Source organism: Argopecten irradians, chromosome 8 (assembly GCF_041381155.1).
Source record: "Argopecten irradians isolate NY chromosome 8, Ai_NY, whole genome shotgun sequence".
NCBI classification, from domain to species: domain Eukaryota; kingdom Metazoa; phylum Mollusca; class Bivalvia; order Pectinida; family Pectinidae; genus Argopecten; species Argopecten irradians.
Window position 1 is genome coordinate 21365321 of NC_091141.1, and position 15791 is coordinate 21381111.

General features: G+C 36.6%; 1 protein-coding gene across 2 annotated transcripts in view; it reads left to right on the top strand.

Moving 5' to 3' along the window:
- The window catches only part of LOC138329658 (NACHT and WD repeat domain-containing protein 2-like), a 67142-nt gene that overhangs the window by 23356 nt on the left and 27995 nt on the right, over nucleotides 1-15791 (top strand). Inside the window, exon 1 of one of the 2 annotated variants that reach the window (XM_069276897.1) lies at nucleotides 5890-6936. The exons of the other annotated variant lie outside the window; for it this stretch is intronic. Coding sequence (XP_069132998.1) covers nucleotides 6841-6936 — 96 coding nt within the window. The 5' untranslated portion in view covers nucleotides 5890-6840. Of the gene's footprint in view, nucleotides 1-5889; nucleotides 6937-15791 lie in introns of those variants that run through there. 2 annotated transcript variants of the gene reach the window in all.

Consider the following 15791-nt stretch of genomic DNA (forward strand, 5'->3'; position numbering starts at 1 on the left):
GGGTTACTGTCCCCGAGGTACAATGTACCAATGAAACAGTTGTATACTGCTGTCTTGATGGGGTTACTGTCCCCGAGGTACAATGTACCAATGGAACAGTAGTATACTGCTGTCTTGATGGGGTTACTGTCCCCGAGGTACAATGTACCAATGAAACAGTTGTATACTGCTGTCTTGATGGGGTTACTGTCCCCGAGGTACAATGTACCAATGGAACAGTAGTATACTGCTGTCTTGATGGGGTTACTGTCCCCGAGGTACAATGTACCAATGAAACAGTTGTATACTGCTGTCTTGATGGGGTTACTGTCCCCGAGGTACAATGTACCAATGAAACAGTAGTATACTGCTGTCTTGATGGGGTTACTGTCCCCGAGGTACAATGTACCAATGGAACAGTAGTATACTGCTGTCTTGATGGGGTTACTGTCCCCGAGGTACAATGTACAAATGAAACAGTTGTATACTACTGTCTTGATGGGGTTACTGTCCCCGAGGTACAATGTACCAATGGAACAGTAGTATACTGCTGTCTTGATGGGGTTACTGTCCCCGAGGTACAATGTACCAATGAAACAGTAGTATACTGCTGTCTTGATGGGGTTACTGTCCCCGAGGTACAATGTACCAATGAAACAGTTGTATACTGCTGTCTTGATGGGGTTACTGTCCCCGAGGTACAATGTACCAATGAAACAGTTGTATACTGCTGTCTTGATGGGGTTACTGTCCCCGAGGTACAATGTACCAATGAAACAGTTGTATACTGCTGTGTTGATGGGGTTACTGTCCCCGAGGTACAATGTACCAATGAAACAGTTGTATACTGCTGTCTTGATGGGGTTACTGTCCCCCCGAGGTACAATGTACCAATGGAACAGTAGTATACTGCTGTCTTGATGGGGTTACTGTCCCCGAGGTACAATGTACCAATGAAACAGTTGTATACTGCTGTCTTGATGGGGTTACTGTCCCCGAGGTACAATGTACCAATGAAACAGTTGTATACTCTGTCTTGATGGGGTTACTGTCCCGAGGTACAATGTACCAATAACAGTGTATACCCTGATGGGTTACTGTCCCGAGTACAATGTACCAATGAAACAGTTGTATACTGCTGTCTTGATGGGGTTACTGTCCCCGAGGTACAATGTACCAATGAAACAGTTGTATACTACTGTCTTGATGGGGTTACTGTCCCCGAGGTACAATGTACCAATGAAACAGTTGTATACTGCTGTCTTGATGGGGTTACTGTCCCCGAGGTACAATGTACCAATGAAACAGTTGTATACTGCTGTCTTGATGGGGTTACTGTCCCCGAGGTACAATGTACCAATGAAACAGTTGTATACTGCTGTCTTGATGGGGTTACTGTCCCCGAGGTACAATGTACCAATGAAACAGTTGTATACTGCTGTCTTGATGGGGTTACTGTCCCCGAGGTACAATGTACCAATGAAACAGTTGTATACTGCTGTCTTGATGGGGTTACTGTCCCCGAGGTACAATGTACCAATGAAACAGTTGTATACTGCTGTCTTGATGGGGTTACTGTCCCCGAGGTACAATGTACCAATGAAACAGTAGTATACTGCTGTCTTGATGGGGTTACTGTCCCCGAGGTACAATGTACCAATGGAACAGTAGTATACTGCTGTCTTGATGGGGTTACTGTCCCCGAGGTACAATGTACCAATGAAACAGTTGTATACTGCTGTCTTGATGGGGTTACTGTCCCCGAGGTACAATGTACCAATGAAACAGTTGTATACTGCTGTCTTGATGGGGGTTACTGTCCCCGAGGTACAATGTACCAATGAAACAGTTGTATACTGCTGTCTTGATGGGGTTACTGTCCCCGAGGTACAATGTACCAATGAAACAGTTGTATACTGCTGTCTTGATGGGGTTACTGTCCCCGAGGTACAATGTACCAATGAAACAGTTGTATACTGCTGTCTTGATGGGGTTACTGTCCCCGAGGTACAATGTACCAATGAAACAGTTGTATACTGCTGTCTTGATGGGGTTACTGTCCCCGGGTACAATGTACCAATGAAACAGTTGTATACTGCTGTCTTGATGGGGTTACTGTCCCCGAGGTACAATGTACCAATGAAACAGTTGTATACTGCTGTCTTGATGGGGTTACTGTCCCCGAGGTACAATGTACCAATGAAAATGTACCATGGAACGTCCCAGGTACATGTACACTGAACTGTGTCTCGTCTTGATGGGGTTACTGTCCCCGAGTACAATGTACCAATGAACAGTGTAACTGCTGTCTTGATGGGGTACTGTCCCCGAGGTACAATGTACCAAGAGTATGCGCTTAGTACAGATGAGTATAGTCTCCTTTTACGATCATGCATTAGGGGCAGCAGGTACAATTCTAACGCCCTACCTGCAGGGCCAGGTACAATGTACCAATGGAACAGTAGTATACTGCTGTCTTGATGGGGTTACTGGCCCCGATGCACTTTGTACCAATGAAATAGTTGTATATTGCTGTCTTGCGGGGGTTGCGACAACTTGTCGACGAGCTGTATCATGCGTTTGACAAAGTGGCGATAAATGTCATGTAAGTTGAAAATTGATAAAATGCCTGTCTTATTTTTAATTTCTGGTATTTGTATTGCGTAACGTAGAGCATCGTAGTGGAGTGGGATTACAAGTCTAATTTTAATTAGGATTGATTGATATCTTATCCAATAGGTCAGTTTGGTTAATGACTGCGCGTCTTTTAAAATTTCCAGCGGAAACGTCATAATATTTGACGTACATTTACGGTCTATGGAAAAAAAACCTCAAAGATCTAACCAATAGAAATGAGTTTAACGTATGAATTAAAATATTATGGAATAGATTTGATTTGAACTGTCATAACGTTAAATGATGTTATCCACGAAAGTATACTTAATCAAAGTCAAGTTTTCTACTTTGCATGATACCATGTTCAATAGACCAGAAATCAAAACATAGATTGGTGATCATTTTGAATTCACTGTGTCCTTACTAGATCCCTCTTTACTACCAGGGGTCCTCACAGGTCTTTGTTTTGATGCCCTTACTAGTTCCCCTTTCACTACCAGGACTCCTCACTGGTCTGTGTTTTGATGCATTCTACCTGAATCCACTGCCACGTTCACACAATAAGACGTTTACCATCGTGCAGTAAGTCGGATGTCCTCTCCTACACTTCAGGGTGCCGTGACATTCTCTATACAAACTCGAAAACACTTTCTCTACATAAACATATCATTGATCATGTCCTGAATATATTCCTATATATAAATGTGTGTTTAACACATTGCCGTATTGACTTTTACTGACATTTGATTTTGGAGATCTTCACCCTAAATGCTCCCACAATTAGATATAAGTGTGTGCCACCCTCCAGTGTAGGGGAATGTCAGGACCCTGACCCACATCACCTACTTGGACCCCACCAGGGACCTATCTCTAACAGCCTGTAATTAGTACTTCATATGACACTTCGATCACTGAAGTCAATCTAGAGCCAGGTATGGAGACTGCTACGTGCCAACGGTAAATGTTTACAAAGTATAGCACTATGGATGTTATCCAAGCTCCAATTTAGTGGCATATGATGGAAAGGGTACCTAGATGGTAGTGTGAGCCCATTTTCATCTTTTTAAATACCTAGTAATGATGTACTTTGAGTCTAACGTTGTTTTGTGGTCATTCTTGTCTACATGCCCTGATGGTCCCATTATCACACCGACTCTCGTTTGAAGAATTATGACTTAACCTACCGTTATATTGGACATCGATGTTCTTTTTGAAGCCTTTGATCTCGTTCTGTGTACATTATTGCTCTCGTCTCATTGACTTGGTGCTTGAGTTGTGGTTTTGTTTTTGCATTGTAATATAAAAACTACGATTTCTGGCATTCCATGCTGATTGAGGTTCTTTTGTTCGAATCCGGATCGCTGTATAATGGAGGAATACTATTCTTGCTGAACGCAAAGCTTCCTTTATCGTTTCAAAAAAACATCGCGTCATTCAATTGCTTAAGGTGTTCATAAAACACTTCAGTAATCCCAACAAAATTTTACCAATATTCTAAATAACTTATTTTTCTGTTTCTGGTGATGCCCATCTATCATCAAAAAACCAAAGTGTTAGACATTAAACAAGATGTCAGAGTTGGATATAAATGTTCTAGAAAGTAGCTTAAGATCTAAAATATGATAAGCAATGTTACTGATCAATAGAATAAAAGGAGAAATCGCTTATCGTGTCAAGCAGGTTAGTGTTCGGTCCTGTCGGAGTTCCATGGTTCTCCAAAGATTCCTGTAGACCACTGACCTAACATTGCTTCATTATTGGCCTATGTTTAGATTTTTGGGTTGGTAAAGAGTTTGTTGGTTTTCATAATGAGCGTGAAGGGCTTCCATTCACAAGGTAAATAAGCAAACAATTTATTTAACAGAAGTAATTAAAAAGAGCCGGTCCACGCCGTCACCCGTCGACTTATCAAACATGACTAGGACTTCCACGGTAGTATATAGCAATAACACATGGGCATCAACATTTACTGAATTAAGCCCAGACAAAGAAAATGCTATTACGGCAGCAGAGATGTTGTTTTCAGACACAGTTGATCGAACACAGCCCCACGATAGACGTATTGTATTGTTAAATGGAATTATATTGCGGCAGTCAACACCTCACGCCACAATAACACAACTTTATAATACTTATGATATTTTTGTAAATATTTTAATATCAAACCCTGATGCCGTGATATTCATATTAAATGAGATCACGGTTAAAAAGGCTGAATGAGGTTGGGATTGGCTGGTTATGGACAGTTTTACCTTAAATTTACTTCAGGTGTAAACAGGTGTAGTCAGGTGTAAACAGGTGTGTATTCAGGTAGAGGATGGAATGGAACTATGGTTTATGGTAGTAATGATGACTCGATAATAACAATGTGAAATGAAGCTGTAGCGGAACAATATCTGTACGGCGTTATTACAGGGGAGCATGCAATTCTGACAAGGAGGACAGACGCTACCTACGATATTACCTATACATTGATGGCTAAAACGTTTGGAGGATATGATGTGGATATACCATGTAATGGACTTAACTGGACATTGATAAACAATGGTGAACTATTCTAAGACGACGGGTATGGTTCAGTAAGCTCGGAAGCTTTGTAATGTCTTGAATACTAGGGATAAGCTCTGCTTTTAACTCTCAGTAGTTTTCAATATCCTAGGAAGCCCACCTTATTTCAGAATACCTCAGGACATGAATACACAACGAGGCTTTATATGATTTAGTGTGCTCTAGGTTGGTCTCTATGTAAGATAACTGAAGAAAGTTTCCGTGATGTAGAAAGCTCCAGAAAGCCCCCTTTCGATTCGGAATGTTCCATGTATGGGTTTTAGAAGGTCAATGACAAAGTTTTCTCTGCAGACTACATGGACATATCCGGGTTACTTATGACTATATATGCATGTTTGTGTTGATGTAATTGACATGCGACATGCAAATCAGTTAATATTGGATATCAGATTAATAGTGTTTGCTGAACACTTGGTTTATCCTGTAATTTTGATTTAATCAGTTGTGTGATTTTTTTTGCGCTGTTTAAAGGTGAAATGATATATGGTAATCAGCTAGGGAATCTAATGGGCGACTTGTGCTTACTGGGGTATCAGTAATACAACTATTAATACCTCAGGGTGGGGACAAAGTGCCACTGTTTCAGACGTAATAAATACATCTTTATTGGGGCAGGCTAACCGACAACATCTCTGTAGGTGAATGTGTGTTTAAATGGCCACTTTGCCATAAACATATGCTAGTATCATTTTAAAATCAAATGAGGATTTTTAGCACACGGAAAGAGAAAAAGACAAAAGTTGATTGCTTTGGGAAGTTGTTTTATGTGTAAATAATTTTCAGGAGAAAAATGACATTGTCTTACAAATGCCTGATTCCCAGACACCTACAACTCAGTATTATATTTTAGAGTGTAAATCTGATGGCTTGTGGTGCACTGAATCAGGATTATTGCGTTTTGGATCCATGCCACGAAGAAGTTGATATTACTATAACTGTCGGGGTTTTGTCATGTTTATGTTGACAGATTCGTGTGTTGTGCTCTTTAAAAGGGTAATAAGACGAAGCTAGCGCCACAAACAGAGGAAGTGTACTTCCTTAATACACGATCCCATCATTTGTTGTAAGTCGCTTTCGGAAACAATTGATCAGGTTGAATTCATTCCGGCGTGTTACGGTGGAGGGTCACAACGTATTGGACAGCTTACCTCCATTGATTATTGTGCCACACATTACCGTTCATAATCAGTATCCGCCGAGCTATTGTCTCGGACAGACCCAGAATCTACTCATCCTCTTTGTCTCATTAGACGAGCACCAGTTAATTGGTATTAGAGTGGCGCGGATCCATACTGTACTATCGGACAGTGAGCTATTCTGTACATATTGACTGTTAGCCCTAGTCCGAGTTACCCGCATTGTTTGAACAATCCTCGACATATTTTCAGGATGTGAGTAAAAATAGATAGAGTGTTCCTAAGTGGCACAGGACTGCCATCCGGCGACTAATGCCTGTGGGGGACTCAGAGATAACTCGTCAGACACCGGTGGGGATAGCTGACCGGGTATGGACCTTTATCTCCGACTTGGTACGAAACAGGAAGAAGGTGTCTGAGGATAGAGTTATGTAACTTCTCGTAAAAAAGTAAAAATATTATTGCAATAATGTGAGAAATTGTGCCATGTGACACACCGACCCTGATACTAGTGCCTACACCAAGGATTCTAACAGTAAGGATGTCGGACGATTTCCCTGATTTTGTAAAAGTGAGATGTAGATATCGACTGACAACATTCGTCTCCCCGGACTACGATGGCAAGGGCAAATCCAAGGTAAAAACTTAATCTTTATCACCATGGTGATTATATAGTTTTGTCACCATGGTTACCACATTTAATGTCTTTTGTCACCAAGGTAACCAATGATATATTGGTTGTTACCAAGGAAGCTTATGTGATCCTCAATATGTGACCAATGTAATTTATGTATATTCTGTGTCACCAAGGTAACCAAATTTTATTGTTTGTTACCATGACAACACATATTATGAGTAACTAAGGTAACATTTGTATTCCTAATTACACGGTAACCACGTGTATAATGGACTACCATCGTAACCTAACTTTGCTGTGTTACCAAGGTAATTATATCTTGACCAATAAGCCACATATTAACCGTTTATATTCTACGTCACCAAGATGAACGCAACTGCAAGTGTTACCAAGGTAACATATTTATATTTTCTGAATGAATAAGGTTACCGTATAATTAGCCCTATGTCAATCTTTCTTTTGCGAGCATATATCTTCTATAAAGTACTAGGTGTATTGTGAAATCATGGTTACGGTTTTGACAATTGTCTGTTAAACAATGTGAACGACGTGATATATATTTTTACATGTGGAGTTCGGCAGCATATTTTCATCATTTCCCGAACGGTAACCTATTCTCAGATATCAGGATCTCTGTGAATATTGGAACCAAATTGTTGTATTTATAACCTGTATGTACCAACACGCTCCAACCTTTGTCTTTGATGTGTGTTTTAAAACATAAACAGCCGTTTATCTCAGGAAGGATGAGTGATGATGTTCGTTTGAAGTGAGATGATATTTACATTTCGTGTACAATAATCTGGCTATATAAAATCACTGCACATCAGCTGTGCAGCGTTCGTGTATACTGAACGTGTGAAGTGTGTCCCGGGTAAACAGACTGTGTACACACCAGGGTACTGATGTGTTTACACGGGGTCACTAATCACTAAGTCATATAATCTACGCAATATACCCGACTGTCTAGTATTTCCACACGAAAGGTCCACATTAACTAATATTTCATAATCGGTTGAGCAACGTAAACTACCAGAGATATGTATATTGATATTGGATTAATTGGTTTTGACATTTACATTTTAGATACATTTTAAATTAGGTTGAGGGAAATACAAGGTAAATACTTATAGAACTCTACATGTGACATAAAAATGGTCTATTTTCAGGTATTCAAGCACCTACATTATATTACAATCCTTGCCGATCTTATAAAGTCGTAATACTTACATTAAAAGTAGCTGGCTATTTCATCAATTTATAGCTGTACTTTATTGACATATGTCCCTTGTGACAATTTACAGAGAGAGTTTTATGATATTGTTTCATACACTTATAGAATAATGAGTACTTTATTGTCTTGAAAGAGGGTATGAGTGCGTCCAGTAAAACGCCCAGTAAAACGCCCCCCCCCCCCGAGAACCTGGAAAGTTAATTTCTGTTTTCTTCTTACAATGGCATGCTGTCTGTTTTTGTAATGATTAATTGTCGTCTACTGATTCACATGTGATTGCTCTACAATACATGACCTATATTGACCTAAATTTGTGATTCGATGGTAGAGACAATTCTCACTATTCTGATTGCTTGTTTCTACCTTTTTTAAGGCTATTTATTTTTGTTTGTCATGTTTTTAAGATTTTTTTTATATTATTGTTTTAGTTTCAACCAACAAAATCAATTCCATTGTTTGACATATACTGCGTTATGCACAAAGAAATGAGACTGGATACAGAAAACATAATAATTGAACGAATCCGTTTCCAAAACAACGAAACAACGATATTTTTGTGTCCAAATAGAGAAACTTTGAAAAAAATATTGCGATCTATAAAGTTAGTCATACCAATATATCTATGCACTATGGAGAACATATACATATTTATTGACATCTAAGATCTATTTTAGATGCTAATACGGCTTTGATATAAATATTACTATTTGACATGACCAAAAAAGACTTTTTATAGTATTTTGAAATTCTTAATACATATTTTACATGTTAGGAGACACAAAGAACACCCTGTTTATTTGAAGTTGTGGTTCCGGTATAATGTTACCTATTTACCTGTGTAGGTCGTGACGTCAGTTAGCGTGATAACAGGCTGTAACACAATGCCCCCATTCAGGAATCATTTCCAAAACCGACAGCAGAGAAAATAATTATAGTGCACCGTTATTAGGGAGTATGTAGACCGAATCTTATGATCTGTAATCCATATTCGCGATTTATTGGTCCCAGAACATTCTTGTATATCCTAGATGTCGTCAAAGCAACAACAGTATAGAATTTCAGAAACACATGTTTAAGTATGAAATATGTCACTAGTTCCTGTTGCTGGTGTCGACACCCTGACCTATGGTATCAAAGGACTTAAAAACCAAAACAAGCAAATACATAAACAAATTATATGATTCACTTTTTGTATATCTAAACGTATAGTTGACTATAGTATAGATAACGTTGTAAACCTGTGGCATAAATTAGAGTTACGCTGCTCAACAGTGATTGAATTTGCTGTCAAATAACATTTCGTATATGTAACCAATAACCTTTATTGAAATACTTCCATTCGGTAATGTTTTCTTCTGTGGAACCTTTTCGTTCTTTCATTTGTTCAATTTACACGCGCAAAAACTAGTTTAATACTGCCAGGCTTAAGCTTTCATGCGAATGCTTTATAATTGTGTAAAATAAATAATTTGAACAAAGTCAAAAATTAGAAAACATATGATAAAATATTAATGATATCCATTGTTGATTATTACACGTGTAAATAAACAATGCACATTGTTTATTGTAACCTAAAAGTTAATAATGCATCCTAATAGATCTTTTTTAGCAGGCCAACATAAAATAGGGCTCTAAATTATGCATACTGGCCTAATGGAAAAAACCACAATGGCTATAACTGTAACCTAGTGGGTCTCTTTGGTATACAACGCGATAGGGGGGAATAATGTTATCGAATTTGTAACCAATAAAGCTTATCTTATTGTTTACTTTCTGGTGTTAATTACGTCAATCAAAAGTGGAGCTTATTCCGGTGAACTGCGCATGCCTGAATATTATAATTTAACCGTATATTGGTAACACATCTCATGTTTATACTGTGGCCGATAGATACATATGAATGATATATAAATTGTACTTTTGCTTCAGGCATAACTTTACCCTAATTCTATAGATCTATAAATGTAGATCCGTCGATTGTCAAATGAAACGGTCGATTATATTGATGAAATGTCAGCGTTTTAAATGAAATCTATAATTTGTTGTGAAAAAGACCAATAAATTGTGAAGTTATATCCCTATGTATGACAGTAACGTACATACCTTGATGAAAACAATAATGCTTGTTGTATATTAGCTGTCATACTAAACGTAATGTTATGTAAATCAAATACCCGTTAACCTACACTGTATGGAAAGGTCACGCGATTAGTAATATACTGTCACAAAATGTATACTAGTTACTGCTTATTGTCAGTATCTTTATCGGAAATAATTATGTTTCCTAAACTTTTACTTCCCTCTTCCTAATATCCGACATTGTGTAGCTTTATGATTACAGATTGATCGAGTTAAAACCTTATTTTCAACCCAATCCATATCAGACTCGAAATAATCTCACTGAAGAACATAAAAACCAATGGAAATTGTTTTGCCAAAGTTGTCACCCATTATAATTTTACTCGCTTAACTGATGTGCTAGATCTCTCTGATTGGCCAATCAACTTTGGACTACAAAACTTTACAGACCGGATGTATGTTTAATAAAATTTCGATGTTTACAAAATTAATTTAATGAAAACCATAATATCGTATTGTTTTATAGACTTACAGTAAATATCAATTCGTAAACAATGCTATTTGTTTACAAAACAACAACTGTATAATATTACCAGTATTTTAATTGATTTTAGTCATAAATAGGTTTATTGTGATGTATTTATATCTGGAATCCGTATATATAAACAATAGGGTACTTCCTATATATAGGAGAAGAAACTTAAGACCTGTGTGATTACTATGGGGCAATGACGTCCGTTCTGTCTTCAGATTCCGGGTCACCCAGGTGCGCATCATTATAAGGTTTGGTATTCTGTATTCTAAATAACAAAGATCGTTATAGATTTTAAAATAATCCAAAATAATGATGTGCGTGTGTCTTCTATCAATCTGATATACAAGAGCACGCCAAAACAAAACAAAAAGACAAGAAATATTTACAAAACGTTAGCTTGAGTCATAGACCACAGATCATTTAATTCAAAGGAAATACTAAAATAGAAACTGTAAAGGTCAAAAATAGTAAAAAAAAACAAACAAAAAACCATAGTAATACTTAATATGAACTACATATCAGAACGCAGCTTTTCATTGGGTTTATACGCTAGTTCTACCACTAATACATATAACGTCCTTTGCTGCAGTCAACAAATTCGGTTCCAGAATATCGATGATTCTCCGGCATAAACTGTCTCTGTCGGTTGGAGACGTTAATTAGATTGAGGATAGAATAGCATCTGAATGATATAAAGATAATATTACATAACTGTGAGAATGATACTGATTTTGATATTGTGGTATTTGTTGCGAGGTTTCATTTCAGCACAAACAAGGTTAACCTTCAGCATCTGATTGGTGAGAGTACTGCTGTTATATCTACATGTGCCTAAAGTTTCATGATATCGATACCTCGTCGGTTTTATAATATCCACGTTTGCAATATAAACCTTAAACATATATCATTATCCATGTGGCGTCATTGAAGTTTATTTGGCGGTCATTTAGATCAGTTCTGATGATATTTTTTTTTTCAATCGGACGATGTAGATTTTAAGCATGGTTTGGTAACTTCAGAATTGCTTATGTTTTGCTTTATTCTAAATAATTCCGGTAAATTATGCTTTTTTCAGAATATTCTGGGAGGTTAGTGTTAAGTTTGATGAAGAAGTTTTCGAATACATAGAAAAAAAATTAATAAAATAACCCTGACCGATTCAGAATTAATGTTCATAGCACATAGAGCTTAAAACCAGCCTGGAACATTCAAAATATTCAAGATATTGAATGAACCTTGTTGTCCCATGCTTTGGTCGCTATGGAAATAAATTCTGAATAAGTCTCGATTTTATGTTATTTTAGTTCGCTATGTTCTAAAGGCCCCGCTTGATCCTTCTCGTTACGGAATTATCCCAGCAGTGAGCGAATCACTATTGAACTTGGATATCGGAGTGTTAATAAAGCAAATATCCATCACACATACCCACACTCACCAGCCTTTATTCGCTAAACAATCTATCAACATGGCGGCCAAATATTGACACACCATTGTTAGAAATCCTTTCTGCTGGAATTTCAAGGTCTTTTACATTCATAATCCTGACAGCAAACCGTCTAATTATTTCTCCGGTGAAATTAATTTCAGTAGATTGATCTCGATGTGGCTTACCTATACACAAGACACATTACAGATAGAGACCGGATCAATACATAAACCTATACACGATTTCATTCTATCATGTTAATTGAATCATCTTATCCCGATTTATCTTCGATCGCTTGTCAACACGATATAAGTTTTACTCGGATTTACACTTATAATATTTGAAGAAATGATCGACTGATAATAAATTAACTGAAATGAAAAAAATATGGTTACGGCATTTTCATAAACTTTTTGATATAGATCTCATTCGCAGCGGGAGAGGTTAAGTGAATTAACTATCTAACTTTACAAACAGAATGTAAATGTACAGAGTACTAGGATTACTACTGCTATATCGATCTAATATGTAGTCTGCCGAGAAAACACTCGTGCAGAAAATATATGAACCTCATGCTATGAATTTATTCCGACAAATGAAGCCTTTAAACTAAATTTATGATTGATGATTTATCAATATGAAAATGTTGATAGGCATAAAAAACTTTTTTCTAATAATTTTTTCCAAAAGTACCCGACGAGTGGAATTTGAATAGAAAAATACTGGAGCGTCAGAATAGTTTCAAAGCAAATCAATATAGAGGAGATGTACCATGGTAAATTATTAAGAAATACACCATATTTCAAAATCAGTACCCTGATTAGCATCAGGCTAATACAAAACAAACATGGACGAAACTGTATTGCATGATGTAAAAAGGAATGAATATAAAATATCATGATAGAGAAACAGACAAGTCCGTAAATATCTAAGATAGCCCCTCAATGGCATAAGGAACTCATATCTTCTTGAACATAATGGTCAAAATTATTTTTGAATTATACCTTGTTAAAGTATACAAAAGCGAATTTCCAACTAGGTATTGTCTAGGTCACAATGTTGAAGATAATGTGCTATGTACTTTATATAAAAGAAAATTAATAATGGCGCTAGCGTGTTTAAAAACAGGTTTCTTATGTTCCTAACAATTCACTGTTATAATGCGTTTATATTTGGATTTTTATTAAAGTGTATTTATCAGTGAGCATTTAATGACTGTCACAGCACAATAGATCAGTACAATACACATCAATGGTACTCCTCCCCAGCCATACAACACATTTAGTCGTAGGCTAGACACTACCCGTGTATAGTAATGAAGCCGACCTCTTGGTGACATTAATATTCAGGATTCAAACCTTTGTTGATCAAAAGTGAAATAAAGCATATCTTACCTAGTCATTTTTATTTATCTAAATATCTGTAGAGCTCCTTAAACAGAACAAACATACCTACATAAGACCGAAATAAATAAATGGCACTTGTAAAACCAATAAAAATATAATTATGCACATATTTATATCTCGAGAAAAAGTTTCAACAACATGTGAAAGCACGCCTGTGAATATGTACTAACCAATAAATTCAATCTAAAGATAAAGGTTATAGAGTGATACAAGGTTTTACAATCTACAGTCCCAATAAAACGATTTATTGTTCCTCTGGAATATGTTCAGTCACACCCCATATATAGGTACCCTAGGTCAAACGGAACTAAAATGGAAGGGAGGTAACCCCTGTAGAAAAAAAATCAAGAAAATTAAATAATTTAAGTCATCTCAATTTTCAACAATAGATAAACACGAATGCAAGACAAATTACCATGAACGTCAAGACAGAAGATATAACAAAGTACACACATGTTCGTTAGGCAGTAAGCAAAGGTAAACTGAATTTAAATGTGAGGTTTTTATTGAATTTTAAATGTCTCTTATATATCAAGTTTATTCATATATACCTTCCATGCTTCCCGCAAATGATCGAATTTGTTTATGAGATTAATTTACTTACCTTTTTTCGTTGTAAACTGTAACAAAAATAAACACGTATCGTATATAGTGGAGAAATCTGTATTTGTTATATGTATCATTAGGGTTACTTAAGGGAAAATCTGTATGCAGGTAAGGTTTTAAAGTGCGAACATCAAATTGAGACTTTATTGTATACGTATCTGAAAATATCAAGCTACACTACTGTATGCCACAGTCACTTGAATAGGGACAGGATTTAATCGTGTGCTTTATCCATATGTAATCTTGTTTTGATTTCAATATTTATACTTTTATTAACTCTACCTTTCCTTTCGAGGTCTATAGTTAGAGATTTAACCTAACATAGCACTAGAACATGCCAGAACATGCAGATATATCACGTGTTATATAGACCCCTCAGTGAGCTCCATCAACCCTCCTTCACGAGGTGTAAACTGGTAGAAAACAACGTCATACTCTTCACCGAACTCGATCAAAACCGCCATTCTGGTGTCGACCCAGCTCTATCCACAGGAAATATCACAAAATGGTTTTATTACACGACGGATGAAACGGGTGCTATAAATGTATAGATTTAAGTGTTACTTAATTAACAGTGAAAATCAATTTCATGCACGAGTGGTTTTGAATCCAAGAGTCTTTAAATGCATAAATTTAGCGGGCCAAACTTTATTAGTTTGACGTTCCGCCTACATTCCATGTAAATGTTGACATCTAAGGGTGTTCAATATATCAAAATACATTCCGTGAAATACCGTTATTGACCTAAATAAAATTGAACGATAATAAAAAAAATCTAGCCTCATATTGAAGGACGTATACTTTAGATACAAAATATATAAATGCAGCCTTGTGTCTACTAAGAAACCGTTCCATCAACATTAACACCATTAGATTGGTCGTTGAGGCCAAACTTGACCTAAAGCACTATCTCACCAGTGGTGACAACAACACAACTAGCTTTTACATATACCATTATATATGTATTATGTCTTTTAACTTGACAATTGAGTCCAAGGCAAAACATGAAAAATATACTACTAAAATATGACCCTGTGGCTATTAATGAACCTATTTCGCTTCATGAACACCACCAGATTGATGAATAATACCAGATCTGAGCTAAATCACAAATTTAGAGACCAGTTACTATGGATGTGTAATGATGACACCAACACAACTATCCTTTATATACATTACACGTTATGTCATTTAACCATTAAAGGAGTTCAAAGCAAATGCAGAAAAATATTGTTTGTTGTTCTTTTTGTAATAACAACTGATATTGTAAAATCCCCTGTTTCAACCGACACTGAAGGTATATATTGTAATTCATCATTACCGCACCAGTAAGATAAAATACGTTATACAGAATTACTAAAAACTATCTAACATTTCTTATAAAACTATCACTGATCCATTTTACATGATACTTGTTGACGGTATTTAATGCCTGGATGACTATCTATTTCATTGTTGAGTTGGGGCCCGTGTATATGTATTGTTAACTGTTGATTTTATTCAATAACGCTGGCATATCATTATCTGGTATACATGTACCGATGTAGTATCTAGGTTTTTGTTCAGTAG